At 36.9% G+C, this 22,012-nt stretch overlaps 1 protein-coding gene across 2 annotated transcripts in view; it reads left to right on the top strand.

Annotated features, from left to right (window-relative positions):
* LOC131155162 (myosin-6-like) overlaps window positions 1-22,012 on the top strand; it is a 56,225-nt gene that overhangs the window by 24,393 nt on the left and 9,820 nt on the right. For both annotated transcript variants that reach the window (XM_058108111.1, XM_058108109.1), the window contains exons 21-32: window positions 1,695-1,872; window positions 1,988-2,193; window positions 2,484-2,603; window positions 3,101-3,199; window positions 3,325-3,537; window positions 3,641-3,780; window positions 3,902-4,016; window positions 4,123-4,167; window positions 4,260-4,343; window positions 4,447-4,617; window positions 12,599-12,754; window positions 12,895-13,083. In XM_058108111.1, coding sequence (XP_057964094.1) covers window positions 1,695-1,872; window positions 1,988-2,193; window positions 2,484-2,603; window positions 3,101-3,199; window positions 3,325-3,537; window positions 3,641-3,780; window positions 3,902-4,016; window positions 4,123-4,167; window positions 4,260-4,343; window positions 4,447-4,617; window positions 12,599-12,754; window positions 12,895-13,083 — 1,716 coding nt within the window. The remainder of the gene's footprint in view (window positions 1-1,694; window positions 1,873-1,987; window positions 2,194-2,483; window positions 2,604-3,100; window positions 3,200-3,324; window positions 3,538-3,640; window positions 3,781-3,901; window positions 4,017-4,122; window positions 4,168-4,259; window positions 4,344-4,446; window positions 4,618-12,598; window positions 12,755-12,894; window positions 13,084-22,012) is intronic.

The following is a 22,012-nucleotide window of genomic DNA, read 5'->3' as shown; positions in this document are numbered from 1 at the left end:
CGAAGTGCTTATTTATATGCATCCTGAGCTATGAAGCAATTAAATTGTGGTCTTTGGGTTCTCTTACTTAATTATGATGGTGACATGCCCATCTGCAGCACACATTTTATTTTTATGCGTGTTTTTTTTTTAGTATCAGGGTGCAAGTCACTACCTGTTAAAAGCTAGCCCTTCATATTTTTAGTTTTTTCTCTTTGTTTTTGTTTGTGATGAAGTAGGACATTGTTGGTTGAATGGATGAAATACTCTTTAATCGATAAAAGAGTAATTTCTTGGATTAAAAAACAGTATACTTGAAGTTCTCATAAAACTAGAAATTCCTTTAGTTGCCTGATAATAAAAATCTCCATCCCCCGTGTTACTGTTACCGCCTCCACACTGCTACTGATGCTCAACTTCCTGCGAGTTCCCTTTCCCGCCACACTGCCCAGAACTCTGTGATCTCCAGTGAAGCATCTTTTCCTGTGCTTTCTGGTCTGAGTAAACTGCAATTGCGTGCCTATTTCTAGTAGAATTCTTGATCGCAGATGAAGTTGGAGTAAAGTTATGATGGTTTCCCACTTCGAGTGTGGTTTCCTTTCTGCAAACCACGAGGGCTGCTCCCAAGGGTTGTGCAAGTGGACATGGGTGGGCTGCAATACTTTCTGGTGATAGGAGTTGTTAGGGTTGGTTCTGGAATCTTTGACTTATTACAAGAGCGCTGTGGTGCCTGTCATGTCCTTCCCTGGTTTGTTGCTCCAGGGTTGGGGGGAGGCTGAAGGGCTCCTCCAGGTTGGAGTTCTGGATTATAAAATAAAAATATGGATTCGTAACTCGTTCCAGATTCTCAAATCATGTGTTATATAAAATCTGGGAGAAGGGTAATCCCATATTTCCTGTTTTAGTTTATTGTTTGTACACTTGATGGAATGAGAGAGGAGATTATGATTACTACCCTTGGTGTCTGCATCCAAATGCCGCATGCTGTTTTGAGTATGTAACAACTTCTGCCATGCAAATGCTGTCTAAAAATCCCTTTTTACATGTTCAGACTGTGAAGTGTGATTTCTACTCTTTAGTGATCAGTAATTTTATTTGTACTTTCTTGGGGATTTTGTAACATTTTTTATTATTACAATTAGGAAGTTATGTACATGTCTCTGGTAAATTTCTGTATTTTAAAAATGTCCATATGATAATTTCTGCTATTCTAGTGTCCCCATCTCCTTCTTTTCCTCCTCTTGGATTTGAAAACATGAGGGTATATACACATAATATTTTAAAATCTTTTGTTTGTTTAGTTTCCTTTTCCATGTTTGTCTATGTTGTATTTGTACATGATTTCTTTTTGTTCTCAAAAAAGCTGATACATGTTTCCACATTAGGATCTGAAACACTTGTTACTGCAATAGGAATTGAAATGTGTTGCTATGTATGTATGTATGTCATATGTGGGTATATTTCACATGTTTAGCTTTTTCAAAAATGAAAATTTGCAAAACAAAACATTTCGAAATGAGACCTTGCTTGTGGCCATGTCATGGTTTTGTTCAGAATGTAGATTTATAATCAATGAAATAGAATGTAATTGCTGTCATGAAATCCTGTGCTTGCACATGTAAATTCCACTATCCTCTCATCTGCTGTACCCTGCGCTGTTTCCTCTGAGGGGGTTTTTGGTAATCATTTCTGACTGGTCCAGTGTGCTTCTACAGATTGGAAAAACAAAGGTATTTCTTAGGGCTGGTCAGATGGCTGAACTGGATGCACGAAGGAGTGAGGTCTTAGGAAGATCCGCAAGCATCATCCAGAGGAAAATCCGTTCTCATTTGTCTCGTAGAAGCTTTATCTTGCTGCGCCAGTCTGCACTGCAGATTCAGGCAGTGTGCAGAGGTTGTTTCATTTTTGTTATAAACATATGCTTTTGCGTCTCAACCTGTATATTTACCTTGGCAGTCTAGAAAGTCCTATAAAATTGCATCTTAGTCTTTGTCCCTGTTGGTTGCAGGACAACTTGCTCGGAATATTTATGAGAATATGAGGAGAGAAGTGTCCTGCCTGAGGATCCAGAGAGTTTTTCGCATGCATTTTGCTACGAAAGCCTACAAGGAATTGTGTTCTTCCACTGTTTGTATTCAAACAGGCATGCGTGGGATGGCTGCTCGTAATGAGCTTCGTTATAGAAGGCATACGAAAGCAGCAATTATTATTCAGGTAGAGTCTGTGTTTCAAAGAAGCAGTTATCAAAAGAAAAATATGTCTTTTTCTTTTAAAAAATTGTATGAATGGTTTTCAGAAAGATTTTAAATTCTTTTTTGGTTATTTCCATTACCATATAAAACTTCTTTTAGGAGTGGTAATAGTTTATTTGAACTGTGCTATTCTTGCAAGGCACTGTTTGCACATCCCCTTTCAAAGTTCGGCTACTCTGGAATTTCATTAATATCTTATTTTGTTTTACTTTTCTTTTCTGGATTTTGGAATAACTTTAGTTTTTGATCCAGAGTCAATGGCGCAAATACTTGTCCCGCTTGCGCTTCATGAAGATAAAGAAAGCAGCAATTACCACGCAATGTGCATGGAGAGGACGTGTTGCTCGTAAAGAACTGCGGAAGCTTAAGACGGTGATATTTCTGTTTATTGCTTTTCCTTGTTATGTCTTCTTTCTCATTTTCTTGAGATTTTATTTACAAGAGTTTTTGGAGAACAATGCATGTTATAGTTTATTCTTGTAATGTTTCTTGGGGCCTGGAAAGAAGCTACTGCACTTAAAATTTATGTGAATAGTTTCTATAATTGCTTACAGATCTTTATCTTATAGATCTTTTAATTCTAAGGACTCATTTTTGCCTCTCATTTTTTTCCTGAAAAGTGAATTTTTTGTTTGCTTGGGTTACCCAAAAATTGAACTAGGTGTGGTTACTTTTGTAATAACAAACATATGAAGCTTTCGTTGAGATTTAGAAGCATGAAAATAAAACTGGGATTTGCCTGCAAAATTATTTGTGTTTGACCGCTACTCTTGTTCCTTAACATTCTTGGGCGTGAAGTTGTAAAGTTTGTCCCTTCTTGCTTTCAATATATTTAAATTTACAGATTCTTCTATTGGCCTTATTTACAGGCTGCAAAGGAAACTGGTGCTCTCCAAGCTGCCAAGAATAAACTGGAAAAACAAGTGGAAGAACTGACATGGAGATTACAGTTGGAAAAACGCATGAGGGTTTGTATAGTACATTTTATATATTTTCTTACTTTGCTTCATCTGTGTGTGTCTATACTATTTTTATTGATTTGAATAACTGATGCTTGTTTTTTCCTTGTCCTTATTTTATCCATTATTTCTAGGCTGACATGGAAGAAGCTAAAACACAAGAAAATACGAAACTACAATCTGCTCTACAAGAGATGCAAGTTCAATTCAAAGAAACTAAATTAATGCTCATGAAGGAACGTGAGACTGCCAAAAGGGCAGCAGAGCAAGCTCCTATCATACAGGAGGTCCCAGTTGTTGATCATTCAATTGTGGATAAGATTACGGCTGAAAATGAAAAACTCAAGGTAAGATGTCAGCCCTCGTGCAAGTTTTGTGCTTTCCTTTTTTGAGTTAACATAATATATGCTTTTCTATTGCTGATATATGCTTTCCTGTTATTTATTGCAGTCCTTGGTCAATTCACTGGAAAAAAAAATTGATGAAACAGAGAAAAAATATGAAGAGACGAACAAACTTAGTGAAGAAAGGTTGAAGCAGGCTCTAGAGGCAGAGACAAAGATCGTTCAGTTGAAGACTGCTATGCAAAGGTGGTTGTTGTTATTACACTACTTTCTTGATCTTGGGCTGTTCTACTTTCTTATTGGTCAACTTCAGTCAGCCATGTCTTTTCTTCATCTTTTCTTTTATTTATTTTGTGGTGATTAACAGGCTTGAAGAAAAAATTTCTGGAATGCAATCTGAGAATCAGGTTCTTCGGCAACAAGCATTGCTAAAGCCTCCAGTAACACGAATGTCAGAACATGTTTCATCCCTGACAACTCAGGTACGCATTTTCTGCTGAAATTATGTAGAATCTCCTTGCCCCATCATCCTCCCGTCTCTCTCTTTCATGTTTCTTGCGTAAATGTTTATATGTTTTGACTTTGCAGAGTTTGGAAAATGGTTATCATATGAGTGAAGATAACAGTACCAACGTAATTGACTCTAATCATCTACACTTGTTTATCTGCATAAATGTTATTGGATTCTTCTTTTCAATGGTTGTGAAAAAGAGTTATTTATGCAGGAACCGCAGAGTGCAACACCTGTTAAAAAGATTAGCACAGAACCTGACAGTGTGTCAAGGATATCCTACATTGAACGCCAGCATGTATATGCTTAGATGAATTGTGATCTGTTTTAAGTTGTCATGCTTTCCTCAATATGTGATGTAGGTTGGCTTCTTTTAACATTTTAGTTTCATCCTGCTGCAGGAAAATTTTGATGCTCTTATTAATTGTGTGGTAAAAGACACTGGGTTCAGTCAAGGGAAGCCTATTGCAGCTTTCACCATTTACAAATGTCTTCTCCACTGGAAATCTTTTGAAGCTGAAAGGACTAGTGTGTTTGATCGTCTGATTCAAATGATTGGTTCTGCAATTGAGGTTAAGTGAATTCCATTACTTAAAGTTGTTTTTTGTTTTTTTGCTTATTTTTTCCATGTGAAAATCACAACATAGGCATGACTGATGAACATTGACCGAAAATCTAAAATGTAATGTAAGCATATACAGAATCCGTCCTGTAGTGACTGATTGAGTTTTTACTTCCACATGTGTATATGCAATGACTAGCATGAGATTGTACACAGCTAAAAATCTAAATCGAGAAATGCATGTCTGGAGATTACTGTGATCATAAATCGAGTATTTATCAAGTAAAAACTTGCAACTTCTATAGTTTATAGAATATTGTATGTTAATGAGCTAGATGATGTAGCCAGAGGAAATACAGCAGGGAAGTTAAAAGTTGTAATGATGAAAGCAGCTACAAATCTACGATTAATCTCAATGTGCTTAGTCATTTGTGTAGGATTGGGTTACAATCATTTGCATGCCATTCACCAACTTTATTTAAGAACCCTCCACAACAGCATGCAAGTGTTTTTTTTTTTTTTTTTTTAATAAAAACGTTCACTATTTTTTTTTTTTTTTAAATAACTTCAATTGAATTCATGATTCCAATTGCATCATTAAATATGTCATGTCTGATTATGAGCATTGCCCTTTTTATAGGACTTTAGATTCCCTTTCTCTTTAGAATTGGAAGGAAATTGCTACTCGATCATGTTCTGTTTTTTTCCCCTCTGTGGTACTACTATAATTATAATTCCTTGATTTGTTTGCACTTAATAGCCTCTAAGTAGAGGTTAGGCTCTAAATGGTCCAATATTTGGTGAACCGGTAGTGTTTGTTGAACATCTGAACAAGCTCTGAACTGCCTTTGACCTAACTAGCATATTCCCACATGCTGATTCGGTCAGCACTAAATTTAAACCTCATTTGGACACATTTCTAGAAGCAGTAGGCTTGCAGAAAATAAGGTTTTGGCCGTCTGACTCCTTGCCTACTGTTCTATGGAACTGTTCTAGCTGCCACTCACACTGGTTGATTCTAGACTGATAGAACCTAATCTGCTCCCCAATCTTAACAAGGTGTTTTTCTAGACCTGTTCTGATTTTCCTTAGATCCACTACTCTAGGATCTGAGTCAAAGTTGGTTTTTAAGAAAGACAAGTGACGATACTTCTCGAGCCAGATCTCTCTGATCAGGTTCTCGTAATACTGTATTTGTGAATTTAATTTAGCCCTAAAAAACACCAAATTACGCTCAAAAATCAAACCCTACACTCTCCTCTCCTCTCTTCTCCACGCACAACCCTTCTCTTCTCACGCACAGCCGCACCTTCCCACACACAGCCTCTACCTCCACACACAGCCTCCTCGCACAACCTCTCTGTGATGACCCTTTGTGGTGAGCTAGTTCCTCTTCTTCTTCTTCTTCTTCTTCTTCTTTTTGGCTGTCTCTGTGGTGCCTCAGGTACAGCGCACACAGCCATGTTCATGACCAAAAAAATAAAAGACCAGTGTCCTACGCTGAGACATCACCAATCTTGTTCTGGATTTGGAACTTGAACTATTTAAGCAATAGAATCAATTTTCTGTGGGAATAATAAATTTCATCCTGTTCTACCTGGCTTGTAGCAAAATCCAATCTCAGGAAACCAAGTGCTAGCCCATCTCAGTTTTATGATAATAACAGTAATATTAAAAATGTATTAATTTGTTATGGATAAAAGTACTTCAAAAAAACTTATCCCCAGAACTTCTCATGTTCAATTCAGCCAACACCATAATTAGCCTGGTTCATTACAAAATTTTGAGTAATATAAATAATTCAACAGTTTCTTCTGGAAGAAGAAATTCTATAAATACAAGGTTTTTCTGCAATGGACAAGAGAAATACATACACCAATATTGTGTTGTTCAACTACAAATATGTTTTTTTTTTGCTTGCTAACTAGAAGATGTGCCCCTGTCCACAACAGATTTTTTACGTTATTTTAGATTATGTTACAATTTATAATATCAACAATATTTGTACTATCTATTAGTAGATGATATGGTTTTGTTTATTATTTAAGTGGTGGCTATTTTTATTAAAATTTATTTATTATTGAATAATATTTTTATTTTTACAATCTCTGCAAACAATTTTGCTATTGATATTTAAGAGGGTTAAAATTGGAAAAATACATATATGCAGAGGTTAGTTACCAAGCGACTAAAATAATTCAGCATTCAGATTCAAAGACTGGGTCCAGTTATATTCAGAACCTGGTTCACAGATTCAGAATTTCTTGTAGCATTCACCTCTGAGTGCTAAATCTTGACGAACACCCCCTAACTCATGAGTTGACACGTACTCCTTTATCCCTACTTCAGATGTGAAGAGAGAATCTTTTTTTCGTTTACCCTTCTGCAGAAACTATGCAAAAACTAGGGTAGAAAAGGCCATTACCCAGTGCTTATCATGTGAAGCAGGGTAGTTGTATGATGTGTAAATGTGTAATTGTGTATATAGTTCTATCTTTTAGAATTTTGCATGGAGTTGCTACTTTCATGATAGGAACTTACACGCTTTGCTTTCATGGTTAAGACTTACCATTGCGCTAGATGATGGGCAGCTTGAAGTAGAATGTGAGCTGGATTTTATTTGATTCACGTTCTCAATAGAATGCATTGTTTTGCTGCCCCTTTAGACATGTTCAGGTTTCTCATTGTGTTATATGATTTCAGATTTCTGAATTAGGTGTTTGAAAAAAAAGAAAAAAAGCTCTCTCTTAGTTTTCTTTTCTACTTCCATTCAATTTTCCTGATTATTTCGTTTTATCATTTTAGAGTGGTCCTTGGGCATGGTGAGATCATCAAATTAGTTTCTGTATTTGAAATAATAGGTAGCAGTTTCTTAACCTTTCAAGTAATTTGCTTGGATCTTCCAAACTGTTTTAATTTCTTTTGATAGAAAAGAGTAGTAAAATTGGACTCCACGAGGGTCACCTACATAGTTTTAAATAACGGCCGCGACCGTTACGTAATGGCGTTACGTAACGGTTTTTTGAGTTACCGATACCGTTATACACTGCAAAATCGGTGGGAAGAATCACGGCTGTAGCAGCCGTTACGGATCACAACCTTTTTGTAAAGGCTGCTACGGCTGTTATGTAACCTCTACAGGACTGTTACGCCAAATATTTTTTTTTTTACTATCTCTTCTCACTTTTCCCCTCTTTTTCATAAATCATTCTCATTATACCATGTGGCGAGAGGGGGCAAAGATTATAATGAGGATGACAATGATACAAAATTTACTATTTCTTTAAATACTCACAAGAGATGCATTAATTAACAGTTTGAAAATACTAACTTGTTAGGAAAATATTTTATTTTGATAATATTAGTAATTTAATATTTATGTTCTATACTTTTTAACTTCAACCTTGTTCTTTTCTAGTTATTTAATATTTGTATTATTCGTATGTCTTATGTGTCTAATAGATTAATGGAGTGTATACTGTATTTTGTTTTATTAATTAATTTAGCACACATAAGAATTTATCACAGATAAGAACAATGAGAAATATAAATACGCACATACACGTAAATTTTTCTATCAATGGTGGTTTAAAACAAATGTAAACTTGTTGCCCTTACCAAATAACTTAGTCGAACTAAAAGATCCAAAATATACTAAAATTCTTTCTAAGAAGGGTTAAAAAGCTTAAAACATGCAAATACGCTAATATGCACAAGGTTGTGTGTGCTTGAAAAAAATTCACAGCCATTACACCTGCTTCCCATTATGTAACATCTGCTACTGCCGCTTCCTGTTACATCTGTTACCGTTACGTTACGCTACCCGCTGCCGCGTACCATGGTCACCTAAGAGCAAAAGCAGGAAAATGAAACTAGAAAACTGTGTACAAGTGTGCAAACACAAAAGAAACTTCAACAAAATCTATCAAAGAAGCAAAACTGTTACAAAATGATCTGTTCAATATAAAATAAGAATAGAAAGCCACTTTCCCTCCTGTGGGATTTCAACTCCATCGGAAACCTTAGCACTCATTTCCCTCAAAAGGAGCCATAAGACAGCATGATGGATAGCATACCCCAAATTATTCCCTCTCCTGCTGAAAGTACCTTTCCAGATTTGTGACTTAGTCTCAACTTCATAACCACAACACATTTAATACTCTGGATGTTATAGTCAAGGTTCCGCAGAGTTCTGTCCCAGCTACAGCGAAGAAGAATAATATGGAAACAGCTTCAGGTTGTTTACGCAAAAAGCATTTATTAACTGTACAACTACCTTTTCATCTAGTTATTAATTGTTAAAATTCTTTCCCAAGTAGTCCCCGATTAAAGAAAGGCTATTTTAGAAGAAACTTCGGTTTTCCACACTGTCTTCCTCAAGAAATTAGCTGCCCAATATCTCTCTTTCTTCCTTTAATCCGGGTTAAGAAAGAGTTCATGGAGGATATTCCATTGTCCAGCAGATCTCATTATCACCCCTGTTACTAACTCTACTTTTGTAAGGTTTCTTCAATTAGCCTAAGCAATCGTCCATCTTAGCCTCCCCAAGTTCTTTCTGTAGTTTAAATTCCACTTCACCCAATCACCTCCCTGTTCACAACAGTTGAAGACCAGAACATGTTTACTGGAAGTGATTTAGAGAAGTGCACCACACATCATGCCGCTAATAAACTAGCAGATCATCACCAACTGCAATGTCCCTACAAGAAGAAATTGCCCTATAATTTCCTGCTAAATTTCCATGGACTAGTCATGATCTTCTAGTAAACTCTACGGTCCACACATCATAAATCTCCCTAGCTCCAACCCTTAAACACCCCCCCCCCCCCCAGTGGCAGAAATTATTGTTATTATTTTTTGAATTAAAGAAGTTCTATTCATAAGTTGCATATCCAGATTCCCAATCCTCTCAACTAGTAGGTGAAGTAACAATGCACCATATCACCAAGTGGAATTTATAAGTATCTTCAACGATTACCTACACGAATGCTCTCTGGATACTCAATTCTTCTAAAAACAGAGCAGGGGACGGGAAAGGCATGAAGTGAACTGGAAAATTGGATAGAGTACTATTAAGTTTTAACTAAAGTCCACCTGCCCCCTTTTGAGAGAATCTGCCTTTTCAGCCTACCGTATTTTTCTAAAAAATTTCTTGGTTCCGAAACTCTTATATCCCTGAATTTGGCATGCAAAGGCAGTCCAAGATAAGTGTTTGGAACCGATCCAAGCCCAAAATAGTCACCCAATCTGGGATAATATGACTCTTCCCTATTTTATCCTTCAGCCCAGAAATAGCTTCAAATGCTAACAAGATAGGTTAATGATTGAGCCTCCACAGCATCATAAAAGATAATGGTGTCATCCAAAAAGAGAATGTGAGACACTTTGAAATCCTCCCTTCATATTGCCATCGAAGCCATGCAGCAGATTCTCCCGTTCAGATTTGTTTCAACATTTTAGATCACTAAAATAAATAATAAAGGGTGATGGCGGATCCCTTGCCTTGATCCTCTGCTGGAAGAGAAGAAGGCAGTGGGGGAATGATTCACCAACACTGAAAATTGGAGTCAGGAGATGCATCTCCAAATTCAAATTCTCCGTTTCCAAACAAACACATTGGCTTTCAGTCGCTGGATGACTTATCTCTTTCCTCATGGTATTTTTTAGTCTGTCATCAATGCAGCTGCAAATGCTATGGTTTTAAGGCTTACTTGAGCATTGAACACCAGCATGATGATCCTAAAAAATTTTGAATGTAGGCAAGAGCAATTCCAGTGGCAGAGTGTTTGACAGTTCTGCAATGGTAGTCTTAGTGCCAATTTTAAGTTGTATTAAAATTTACTTAAGATTAATGTATTTAACAGGTCAAAAGGTCGAAGTAGTATATAATTGGGAAAAGCTTATTGGAGATTCTAACTAGTAATGATATAGATCATTTCTAGGTTTATTGACTTTGGGGTTTGGGAGAGCCTAGATTCCTGAAAATATTTATCAATGTTTTGAAGCTGGTAATGATATAGATCATTTCTAGGTTTATTGACTTTGGGTTTTGGGAGAGCCTAGATTCCTGAAAATATTTATCAATGTTTTGAAGTTGGTTATTATTATTACTTTGTATGTAATGAACATTAAGCTTTCAGGAACTATCTGGCGTCCAATAGTCGTTATTTTTCTTATTTCTTTATTTTGGAAGTTAGAATGACTTTTTCTACTTGTCTGGCTACAAAATGGGCAAGCCAGTCTTTTCATTTCCTTTTTTGAGAATAATTTTCTTTTTGGCTCTGTATAGCATTCATTTTTGATCACTTGCTGATTTTCTTTTTGGATTTGTTTTATGCTTCATTCATTTTTAATCACTTGCTCAAAAACTAATATCAATAATGCACTTCATTTTAATAGAAACACTGTAGAATTAAAATCATATTGTCCTAGGATATTTGTGTTAGCTTCTTGAGAGCACTTGGTTTGATATTCCCCATCCTTGAGCTTTATATTGCTGAGAACCTTATTTTTTATGCATCCTCCTTGAGGCTGCTATGCCAAGGCACTAGCAATGCTTTCAAAAGCTTGATGGGGCAATGAACCAGTGCCCTGTCTGATCTGCAGTGTCAGCCAGTCTAACTGCTCCGACTTGGCTAATCTAAGTACTGATGTCAGCATGATATCGTATTAGGTTTTTAATTACAAAATTTTAAAAATAAATTTAAAGTATGATACATCCAGAATATTAGTATTAATAAATCGTTGACACTCATAGCTAATTGTTCTACCCTTCCTACATAAATATTGATACAAACTAAAAACCAAAACATATCGTGTTACTTCACTACTATTGCAAGAAAGACAAAAAGAAAAAATTAGGGAGTTTCTTAACATTTTTTTTTTATCAAGAATGCATTGCACATAGAAGGAAAATTAGGTGATCATAAAGTAAAAAAGAATTGAAAAATCAGGAAATGAGGCATGTGAAGAAGAGAGAGGAGAGGGTGTGCCATACACATATAGATCCTTTTGACTGGATGTTGTTCTGTATAAATAGCATGTTCTAATTTGATGTTAATAGAAGGGAGTTGCACACATGAAGAAGATCAAAAACTAGTTCAATATCTCTGAGGGCTTGGCCCTGGATGTTAGAGCTCTTCCTAAGCCGATCTGTCTCTCTCTTTCTCTCTCTCTTGTGTTGTGAGATGGGTTTGGGAAATGGTTTTTAACTTTTAGCAGGGTTCAGTTTGATTTATGGTTTTAGTCATTCACTTTACCATTTTTTAATCTAATAAAAGAATTGATGTGACCTGCACATGATAAGAAGCTGGTTCTTGGTTCAACAGGTCTTGTTGTCTGATTTTAAAAGCAATGGGTATTATAAGCATGGATTTTTCTTCTTCCTCGTGAACTTGTCCAGATATTTTCAAAGCAAAATCCATTAGTTATTTTTTGCGTCCTTGTTTCTTTTTTTGTTCATCTTTTTAGTATATTATTATCTCTTTATTTTCATAATAGTTCTATTTTCACTTCCTAATGAGTAGGAATATGTCAAAAGAAGAAAAAAAATTCCCAAATTCTCGCTCTTTTTCGTACTACAGTTGCTGTGCTATTGTTCTTATTTATAATGTTTGTAAAATATGGTAACTGTTAAAGCTGTTGGTGTCATTTTTATTTTTATTAATTAACTAATTTTGTGCATGTGTGCTCACACATGCGCATGTTATTACGCACTGGTTTCATTATGCTTTTTATTATTGAGTCCTAGAAACATATGTATCTGCGTATGTTCATCTCATGTGTGTATTTGTATGATTTCCAGTGAAAGTTGTATCATTCAATTTGTTTTTTATTGTAGGTGTAGTTCCCTGGATACATTTTTTTAGTTAACTCATCTCCAAATTTTTATTTGTTCAGAATTTTTTAGGATTTCAATTTTATACTTCTAGTTTTTAAAATTGCAATATAGGTATTATCAAAATTTATATATAAATCCTTTTCAATTGCAGAATCAAGATAATAGTGATCATATGTCCTATTGGTTATCAAATACATCTACTTTGTTGTTTTTGCTGCAACGAAGTCTAAAACCTGCTGGTGTGACCGGTGCACCTCCACGTCGAAAACCAACTCCTCCAACATCCCTGTTTGGGAGAATGACCATGGTTTGGAATTTTCCATCAATCCTTTTTCATTAAGAAGAAATTTTTAGTTTCAGTTTCTTAGTGGTGATTCTAACTTGTAGTATCTAAATTTTCATAATTACTTTGCATTATGTGATGTGTTGTGGTATCACCAATCTTAGGGGTTCCGGTCATCCCCTTCTTCTGCACACCTTGCTGCCGCGGCACTTGAGATAGTGCATCAAGTTGAGGCCAAATATCCAGCTTTGCTCTTCAAGCAGCAGCTTACTGCATATGTGGAGAAAATTTACGGAATTATTCGAGACAATTTGAAGAAGGAGTTGGCACCCTTGCTTTCTTTATGTATCCAGGTTTGTGGTACTTCAGTTTGTATTTTGTCATTAGTTTATAATCCACTAGTCTATTTCATAAAATTTATGTAGTTTGTGAAGATGGAAAATTCCTTATATTAACTATTTGATATAGAAATTTTCTTCTGATTATGTTTAAATCAAGAATACTTATCAAAGATGGCTATATATGAAGGTTTGGCTCATTGAAATTCCAAAATTGTAAGAAAATATATTTCTTGGCCCCGTTGAACAAGTAGATTATCCTCCAAGGGCGTCATAGATTGCAGTTGGAAAAAGAAGATCCACATTGGTTTCATTGTTTAGGAAGACACGACTCAGATCCTTTTTGGTTTCTGCAGATGTTGGAATAAATTAGCACTATAAAGGTTTACGTTGTGGTATGCATTGTTGAATGTAAAAAGTGTTGTAATTTTCAGTAGAGTTGTGGAACAGTTGGAAGTTTATGGTATCTTGTTTAGAAGGACATGTTGTAGCTATTTTAGTGTGGAAACTGTCATAGCTTGGTAAACATTGTTGGCCCACAACCTGACAGCTTAAGCCTCTAGGTAAAGTGGTCAATGGCTAAAGAGTTGAGCATAGCTAAAAACAGTTGAAGTGGAAAGAAGTAACAAGCTGGAGGTTCTAGTTAGTTGATGTGTATGGGTGCTGTTCTCTACTCCTTATGTGAAGGCCTGTTTTTTAACTGTTCCTGTTTAATGTCGAGGGAAAGACATGTGACAATGGGAATTCTTTTGAAGAAGACTATGGGATAACATCATACGAAGCTTAGCATATGGTGGAGAGACATTTTCTCTAGTTTAATTTTCTAGACAATGTGTGCCAATTGGGCATGTGGTGGATAATGACAGTAAGGCAATGACAAGAATGCCAATAAATTAGATGTGGAGCACTATATATTGTGGATTCTTCCACTTTATATTAAAAAAAAAGGAGTTCTTAACACGTTTCTCTTCTTAGTGGAAAGATGTGTGATAGTGTGGATGCTTTCGAAAGAGACTGTGGTTTCCCATCATCCAAAGCTTGGCATATCATGGGAAGGCATTTTCTCTAGGATTCATTTTATAGAAATTGTGTGTTAACTGTGTGAGTCAGTATGAAAGTGACAGGAATGCAAGTAAATTAGATTTGGAGTAATATATCTTGTGGATTTATCAACTTTATACTAATTAACAAAATTCGTCACCTTAATGAGTTTCAAGCAGGACTAAAAATGTGATTTGAAGAAAAAGTAAATTTTGCTCCTAAAATATTCCAATTGTGTGCACACGGTCTTGAAGGCCTCTTCATAATTTGCTGAAGGCTCTTCATTTCTCAATCTTCTCGAATTGCATCATGAGAGAATTGGCAGTTTGTGTATGCATATATGCTTAATGCGTACCTACTCTAATTAACTATTGTACCATGAGTTGTATGTTGAATTTCTTTTAGTATACGTGCTTTGTTTTCCAAAATTACTTATCAAAAGTAAAATAGAAATAAAAGGCACCAAGGTATTTTAGGAATAGAATTTGAATCCCACTATGTCACCATGTCATGTGGTATTAGTTTTGGAAGGCTTCTATGTGCTTATAGGGTTTTCTAAAGTGTACAAATAAAATTTTTTAAAAACCTTGCTCTCTCTCTCTCTCTCTCTCTCTCACACACACACACACATAAACTTTTGCATCCTACCTCCTCCTCCAGTTGTCTCTTGTCTCTCTTTACCCGTATCTTATTCTTCTCTATTAATTATGAGGCGTGGAAGACTGCTCTGTGTGCTCCCTCTCATGTCATATTTCATCTCTCGTCTCTGCTCCTCTCTAGTTCTCTTTCTTTCCCTTATGATTCAGAGTTAGATGAGGTTTTTGATTCTAAATTTTTTACATTTTACTATCTTTATCCTTCTCAGAATATAAGAAAATATTTTCCATTGAATTTATTTCTCTTTATTTTTCTTATTTGTTAGTCCTTAGAAAGGGGATATTGATTGCTAATCTGAAAGCACATTATTCTTGATTCTGTTATTTGGGCTTTCTACCTTTGGATGTCAATTTTAGTTAAAATCTTAAGCTGACTGGTTTCCTTTAAAAGACGTGCCTTGTAGAGTATATATATTGCAATATCATATTCTACTTCTGTGTTTATAGTTATGGGCTGTTGACCGGAATTTCAGCATGTTGTCTGTTGCCAGCTAGGCATCTAGGTCCCTCTGGTGTTCCTAGACTTGATGATGCAGCATGCGAGCAAGAGCTATTTTATTTTACTAATTTTAATTTATTTTACTTAAGGGTAGTTTTATTATGATTATGTCTTCAAAAGTCTGGGCTGTTATATTGGAAGTAGATTCTGGGGTATTATTATTTAGGAAACTAGTATTTTAGTTAATTTAGGTTTCTTAAATTATTTTTCTTAGAATTGGGTGTTAAAAGTGGTCGGAACATTGGTCCTGCATCAAAGTGACATGAGACCAGACTCTAATCGTACACAGTGGTCAGTTTTTTTTTACCAGGTTTGTAATGTTGACTCAAATCATCACCATTCAGTGTTTCTCGGAATTTCCATTTAAACATGTAATGTTCTTGATTTAACTTAAATCATCTTGTGCTGCCGCTGCCTCAACGGCCTTTGCCTCCCGCATTCCACTCCATTGTTCTCTCACATCAGCAGGAATCACCAAAAATTAATGCAGCCCAAATCAAATCTGAATCACTCTTTGACTTTCGGATCAGTTGGAACATTTGAGTTGAGCAAAAGTTCTTCATTATTGCGAGGTTCACCGGAGCTCCTCTGTCACTATCTGCGCCATTGCAGACCAAATTCCCTGACTAGTTGCCAACAGCCAGCCTTAAGCTTTAACATTTTCTGGTGTCATCTGCAGTACCCAGAAAACTTGTTGGGTGTTCTTTTGTCACTGAATTGAAACCTCCGAGGAGCGCACTCAATGTTCACTGAATTGAATCCCTTCGTCATCTGAACGTGTTGAATTCTTCCACAGTTTTGTTGACATTGACTCTCAATGCTGGTGGTTCTCATAGATCGGCTATCACCATGTTCTAAAACCCATGTCATTGCCAATAGTTCCCTTTCCTTGACTTTAGTGCCTCCAGCAGGTCAGTTGTTACTGCAGAGGGATGCTGTCATCAAAAAAGCAAAAAACAATGACCCTCTTCTGATGTCGTTAAGGCAGCTTCAAACACAGCCCTGCCCTCTTGGTTCTCATTATAGAAGAGGGAACTGTTAAAAGGCCTGGCCCATCTGGTTTAATCAAGTCAGCCAAAATGGGTCAATCAAACAGGACTCAACCCTTCACCCAGACTGGACTGAATCAAATTGGTTCACTCAGACTGCTGAAATGGTCTGAGAACAAAAAAGGGAAAAGTGGTGATAAACTTAACCTTAGAAATGTTGGATTCTAGGATGGACTAACTTTATTCTATGTTCGATACTTCGTATTGTTCTTTGATCCTAATCATTGTGAATTAGAAGAGATGCCCTTCTTTCAGCCCAATAAAGAAGAGGTAATCTGTAAGAGGTAGTTGAGGAAGCTACCATTGAGATTGAAAAATCATTGCAAGAAATAGTAAATTCCTCAAAATTAGAGCCCAAGCTCCAACCTGTTGAGTTTGTCATTCCATCTGTCAGTTATACATTAAATGACTTTCTCATCATGCATTCCAATTGCATACATTCAATGACTTTCTCATCATGCATTCTCATTGCATTTGAAGCCAACGTATAAAATTGGTCTCTTTCAAGCTTGTTCATAATTTAGGTTCTTCATCCTTTGGATTTTTAAAATTTGAGGTTTAATCAGGTGAGAATGATGCAACATCCATAGAATGGCTAATTCTAATAGAAGAAATAATGGTATTGAGAGCCTTGTGGTTGATGGTGCCTTGTCTTCCGATCAAGGTATGATTGCTGATTACATCACTCAATTTTTCATGAAATTATACCCTGAGCAACAAGTTAGTCAATCATTCCCAGAAGTCTTAGTATTTCCAAGAATATCCGGTGATAATGCAGATTGGCTAGATAGACCATTTGAGGAGGCGGAAATTTTTGATGTCATACAAAATTTTAATGGTGATAAATCGCCTGGACCAGATGGATTTACAATGGCTTTCTTCCAAGCTTGCTGGGGGATTCTCAAACCTAATCTTATGGCTGTGTTCCATCATTTTTTTGCTAAAGGCCAGTTTGAGAAAAGCCTGAATGCTACATTCATCACTCTCACTACTAAAAAAAGTGAAGCAATTGAAGTAAAGGATTTTCGCCCTATTAGTATTGTTGGGGGGGGGGGGGGGGTTTATAAGATCATTGCTAAGGTCTTAGCCACCAGACTTTGCACGGTTATGGAAGATTTAATTTCAACTTCACAGAATGCTTTTGTGAGGAACAGGCAGATTCTTGACCCTGTACTTATTGCTAATGAATGCCTTGATAGTAGATTGAAAACTGGGGTGCCAGGGCTACTTTGCAAATTAGATGTTGAGAAGGCTTTTGATCATGTATATTGGGGTTTTCTGCTGCAGTTACTAGAACGGGGTGGGTTCTCTGCCAAATGGAGGCGGTGGATTTTCTTTGGTATATCTACAGTTCGTTTCTCCATTCTGATAAATGGCACTCCTTGTGCGTTTTTTGAGAGCTCTAGGGGGTTGAGACAAGGTGACCCATTGTCTCCTTTGTTGTTTGTCTTGGTTATGGAAGCCCTGGGGAGAATGTTGGATAAAGCTGTCCATGATGGTCACATGTCCGACTGTGGGGCATATAGTGGGAAGAGCTTTGGTGGTGTCTCATCTTCTCTTTGTGGACGATACTCTAATTTTTTGTGACGCTGATCTGGATCAGATTTTGTTTCTCCGTGTGATACTTATGTGGTTTGAGGTGGTCTCTGGTTTAAAGATAAATTTGGGCAAGTCAGAGTTGGTTCTTGTTGGTATGGCGTTTAATTTTGACTTATTCTTGCACGTCGTTGGCTGTAAACAAGGTAATCTTCCTATGAAATATTTGGGTCTTCCTTTGGGAGCCAAATTCAAGGATAAAGACAATATGGAACCCAATTTTGGAGAAGATAGAACGAAGGTTAGCAGGGTGGAAACGTTTCTACTTATCTAAGGGAGGTAGAGTCACGTTAATTAAAAGCACTCTATCTAATTTACCCCCTTACTTTCTATCTTTATTTCCTATTCCTGCTGCTGTGGCTAACTGTATTGAGAAACCTCAAAGGAATTTTTTCTTGGGAAGTGGTTATGGAGATTTGGGATGGAGAAGGCTGCTTTTTGGAGGCAAGTGGTAGAGGTGAAATACGGCTGTGAATGGGATGGTTGGCGTACTAGGCCTGTTAATGGTCCGCATGGTGTTGGCTTGTGGAAAAATATTAGTCAGGGATGGCCTTCTTTTTCTTGCCACGTTCTATATGATATTGGAAATGGATCTAAGGTGAAATTTTGGCAAGACCATTGGTGTGGTGAGACGTCTCTTGCAGTCAGCTATCCTGATTTGTATAGATTTTGCCGAGATAAAGAAGCTAGCGTGGCCAAGCTTATGAAGTTTGATAATGGAGTCTTGTTTTGGGATGTAAGTTTCTTTAGGGGTATGCATCTTCGGGAATTAGAGGCCTTGACTGGTTTTATGGATACCATATATGGTGCATCAGTGAAGGGGTTCGGTGAGGATAAGATGTGCTGGAAATCTGATAGAGAGAAGGGCTTCTTGGTTAAAGGTTATTATGGTATTTTAATGGGCTCCAAAGATTGTGGCTTTCCTTGGAAAAACATTTGGAAACAGAAAATTCCATCTGGAGTAGCTTTTTTCGTTTGGACTGCTGCTTTATGGAAATGCTTAACGATTGACAATTTACGAAAAAGAAAGGTTTGGATATTGGATTGGTGCTACATGTGCAAGTGTAATAATGAGACGGTTGATCATCTTTTTATTCATTGTCCGGTTGCAATGGACTTGTGGGTTGTGGTGTTGGGTTTGTTTGGAGTGAGCTGGGTTATGCCGCAATCTGTAGTGGGAATTCTAGCATGTTGGCAAGGCAGATTTGTTCATTATCGAAATGGGTTTATTTGGTTGATAGTTCCTCATTGTTTATTGTGGTGTCTTTGGAGGGAGAGAAATAGTAGGTGTTTTGAAGATAAGGAAACATCCATTTCGGACCTGAAGCTATTTTTCTTTACAACTTTGATGGATTGGTTGGCTGCTTTGCGAAACCAATCATTTTCTTCTGTTTTTGATTTACTAGATTCTTGTAATTTCTGTTTTTGATTTGTTTACCCCATGTACGCTCCTTGTGTACTTGGTGTTTATTTTTGATATCAATAAACTTATTACTTATAAAAAAAAAAAAAATCTAAATCTGAAATAAATTGAAGATTCACTGAAGAAAATACAGACTTAGTGTTAAGAGGTGGAGAAGAGAGGAGAAAAGAAGAAAGGAAGAGCAGCCAGTTGGTCTAGGTCTACCCTATTATGTATTAAAAATAAAAAGGCATGGACAAAAATACTGCCCCTCTTATACTGCCTAATTACTAAAATAACACATTCTCTTCTAGCACTACCCTTCAAGCTGCAGGTTTATAATTACCTCCTAACTCATCTTCCACAACCATTAGACATAAAGCCTTTTGTGTAAACATTGCCCAACTATCCATAGATTTCGAAAATGTAGTTCTTACAAACTTCTTCAACACAGCATCCCTTACACAATGCTAGTAAACTTCAATGCTTTTGTCCTCTCACGAAACACTGGGTTGCTGGCACCTCCTTGATTTGAATTTTTTCTTGAAGCCATGCTTGACATCTATAATTCAACTCTAATTACTGCCAGTGATGATGATATCAGCATAAACTACTAGGGGTAGCACAACCATTATCTTTTTTAGACAAAGCGAATGATTATAGTTGCACTTAATAAAACCAAATGTAGAGACCACCACACTAAATTTGTCAAACTAGGCCTGAGGAGGCTGCTTATGATCACAAATTGTTAAGGGCGTGGTGCTAGTGATGTCTGTGCCTGCTTTTCCTTGTCCACAAACTCATAATTGTTTCTCCAAGTCAGTAACTGGTGGAATTGGAAGAGGAGTGGGAGTTTTTCTATAGATGGATAAGGATAGGAGCAGGTGGATCGACACATATGATGGGGGATAGAAATTGTTGATGAACTCTATATATATTCATCCAAGGAGGACCCAACACTAGATAAATATTGTGTCATAAACAAAGGTAACATCTGCAAAAACATTATTTGAGATACAGGACACTCAAAATGAAAAGTACGGTTGAACTTGGGAAAAGCTGGTTGCAATTCTTGAAGTGATGGATGACACAAACGCCCATACTGCTGATCTAGAGAGAGTGGAAGTTGAAGTTGTTGTATGACAAGAACTAGATCTACCACCACCACCACCACCACTGTCACCAACATTGAAATAGATGTGCCATCTTGGTTGTACTTTAATGGGCCATAGTAACACTAGATATATAAGACCAAGCTTGGAGTTATTTGAACCACATGGTCTTTATTGGTGTTGTCTTTTTAGGATATGGTAAATGATATACCCAACTCCCCAATGGAGTGGTTGGGTGCACTTGAAGTGTCAAGTAGAATCACCCTGGGCAAGAGACTTATTGGCTGAAGTTGGTTTCCCGTGGAGATCCCAACGCCAATCAATATTATGACCCCAATGGAGTGGTTTGGTGCACTTGAAGTGTCAAGTAGAATCACTTTGGGCAAGAGACATATTGGCCGAAATCGGTTTGCCATGGATATCCCAACACCAATCAATAGTGTGATTGTTTTTGCCACGATGAGTGCAGATGCAAAAATTGCACAATAAACTCCTTGCCCTAGTACACTACCTCTGCCACGTCTGCCATCCAAATCTCATCCTCATCCTCTAATACTTCCTTTACCATGGTTAGTGGCATAGCTAACCATGGCTGAACTATCACAAGAAGAAGCTTGAGAAAAAAGAGTCATTTTTGGTGATTCGTTGGATACTTGGATTCTAACATATGCTTCATTCATAGATGGCATAGAATCACCCCAAAAATCTGAACACAAATGGGTTGAAGTTCAAGACTCAACTTGGATAGAAACTTGGCAGCCAAGAACTCTCCCTGTTGTCTCTTTAGTTAAGCTATGATACGTTCTTGGTCAAAAACACTAGTTTGATTTTTATTTTGTAAAAAGCTTTTACAAAGATCATCCCATATGGCCTTGGCTGTTCTGTGAAATATCATGTTCATATCAATTCATGGTCTCATGCTATTCCACAACCACATGATAATATGTCAATTTTATTTCATTCAATCTTCGTAATCCTTGGAGTTTGGAGGCCAAGGAGAATGCGGCAGATAACTTGGACTTCCCTTTTAATGTATACATGCATTGAAGCTCTCTCTGACGTGGCTATTAAATCACCCCCAATACACTACACAGCACACAACAGTGTCAGGAGTGAACAGTCCTGCAACAGTGCAGAATCAGGCAGCACACACTAGCACTGTACAACATTCCAGAATTTCAAAGGTCAGAACTTCTAGTGGCAGATTCAACCACTGAACCGAAGTTACAGTATCTTAGGAGGAATAATAGACATAAGTAGTGTCTCACTCATCCTGTCAAAGTTGGCTTTCGCTAGACCGAACAGTCAACGGAGTAGACCACACAGAGCAAAGCAGACCACAACAAAGCACTGCTGGCATTTAAACAGCATAAACAACCTTGCAACAGCTAGAAGCATATGCAGGCATGAAAACAGCAATAACATCATAAGAGGATCATCAGTTGACTGTTGGTCAGAGGAAACATCAGAACAGCAAATGCAGTCTACCGAAAAGAGTAGGTTGCTGTCTTTACACGTGCAAAGTACCGTGAGCCACACAACACCCACATGTGGCTGAGAGGAAAATGATAAGAAATTGTAGACTTAAG

The sequence above is a fragment of the Malania oleifera genome, chromosome 5 (assembly GCF_029873635.1).
Source record: "Malania oleifera isolate guangnan ecotype guangnan chromosome 5, ASM2987363v1, whole genome shotgun sequence".
Taxonomy (NCBI): Eukaryota; Viridiplantae; Streptophyta; class Magnoliopsida; order Santalales; family Ximeniaceae; genus Malania; species Malania oleifera.
Note: the sequence above shows the minus strand (reverse complement) of the source record. Positions and strands in the feature narration are given on the sequence as shown.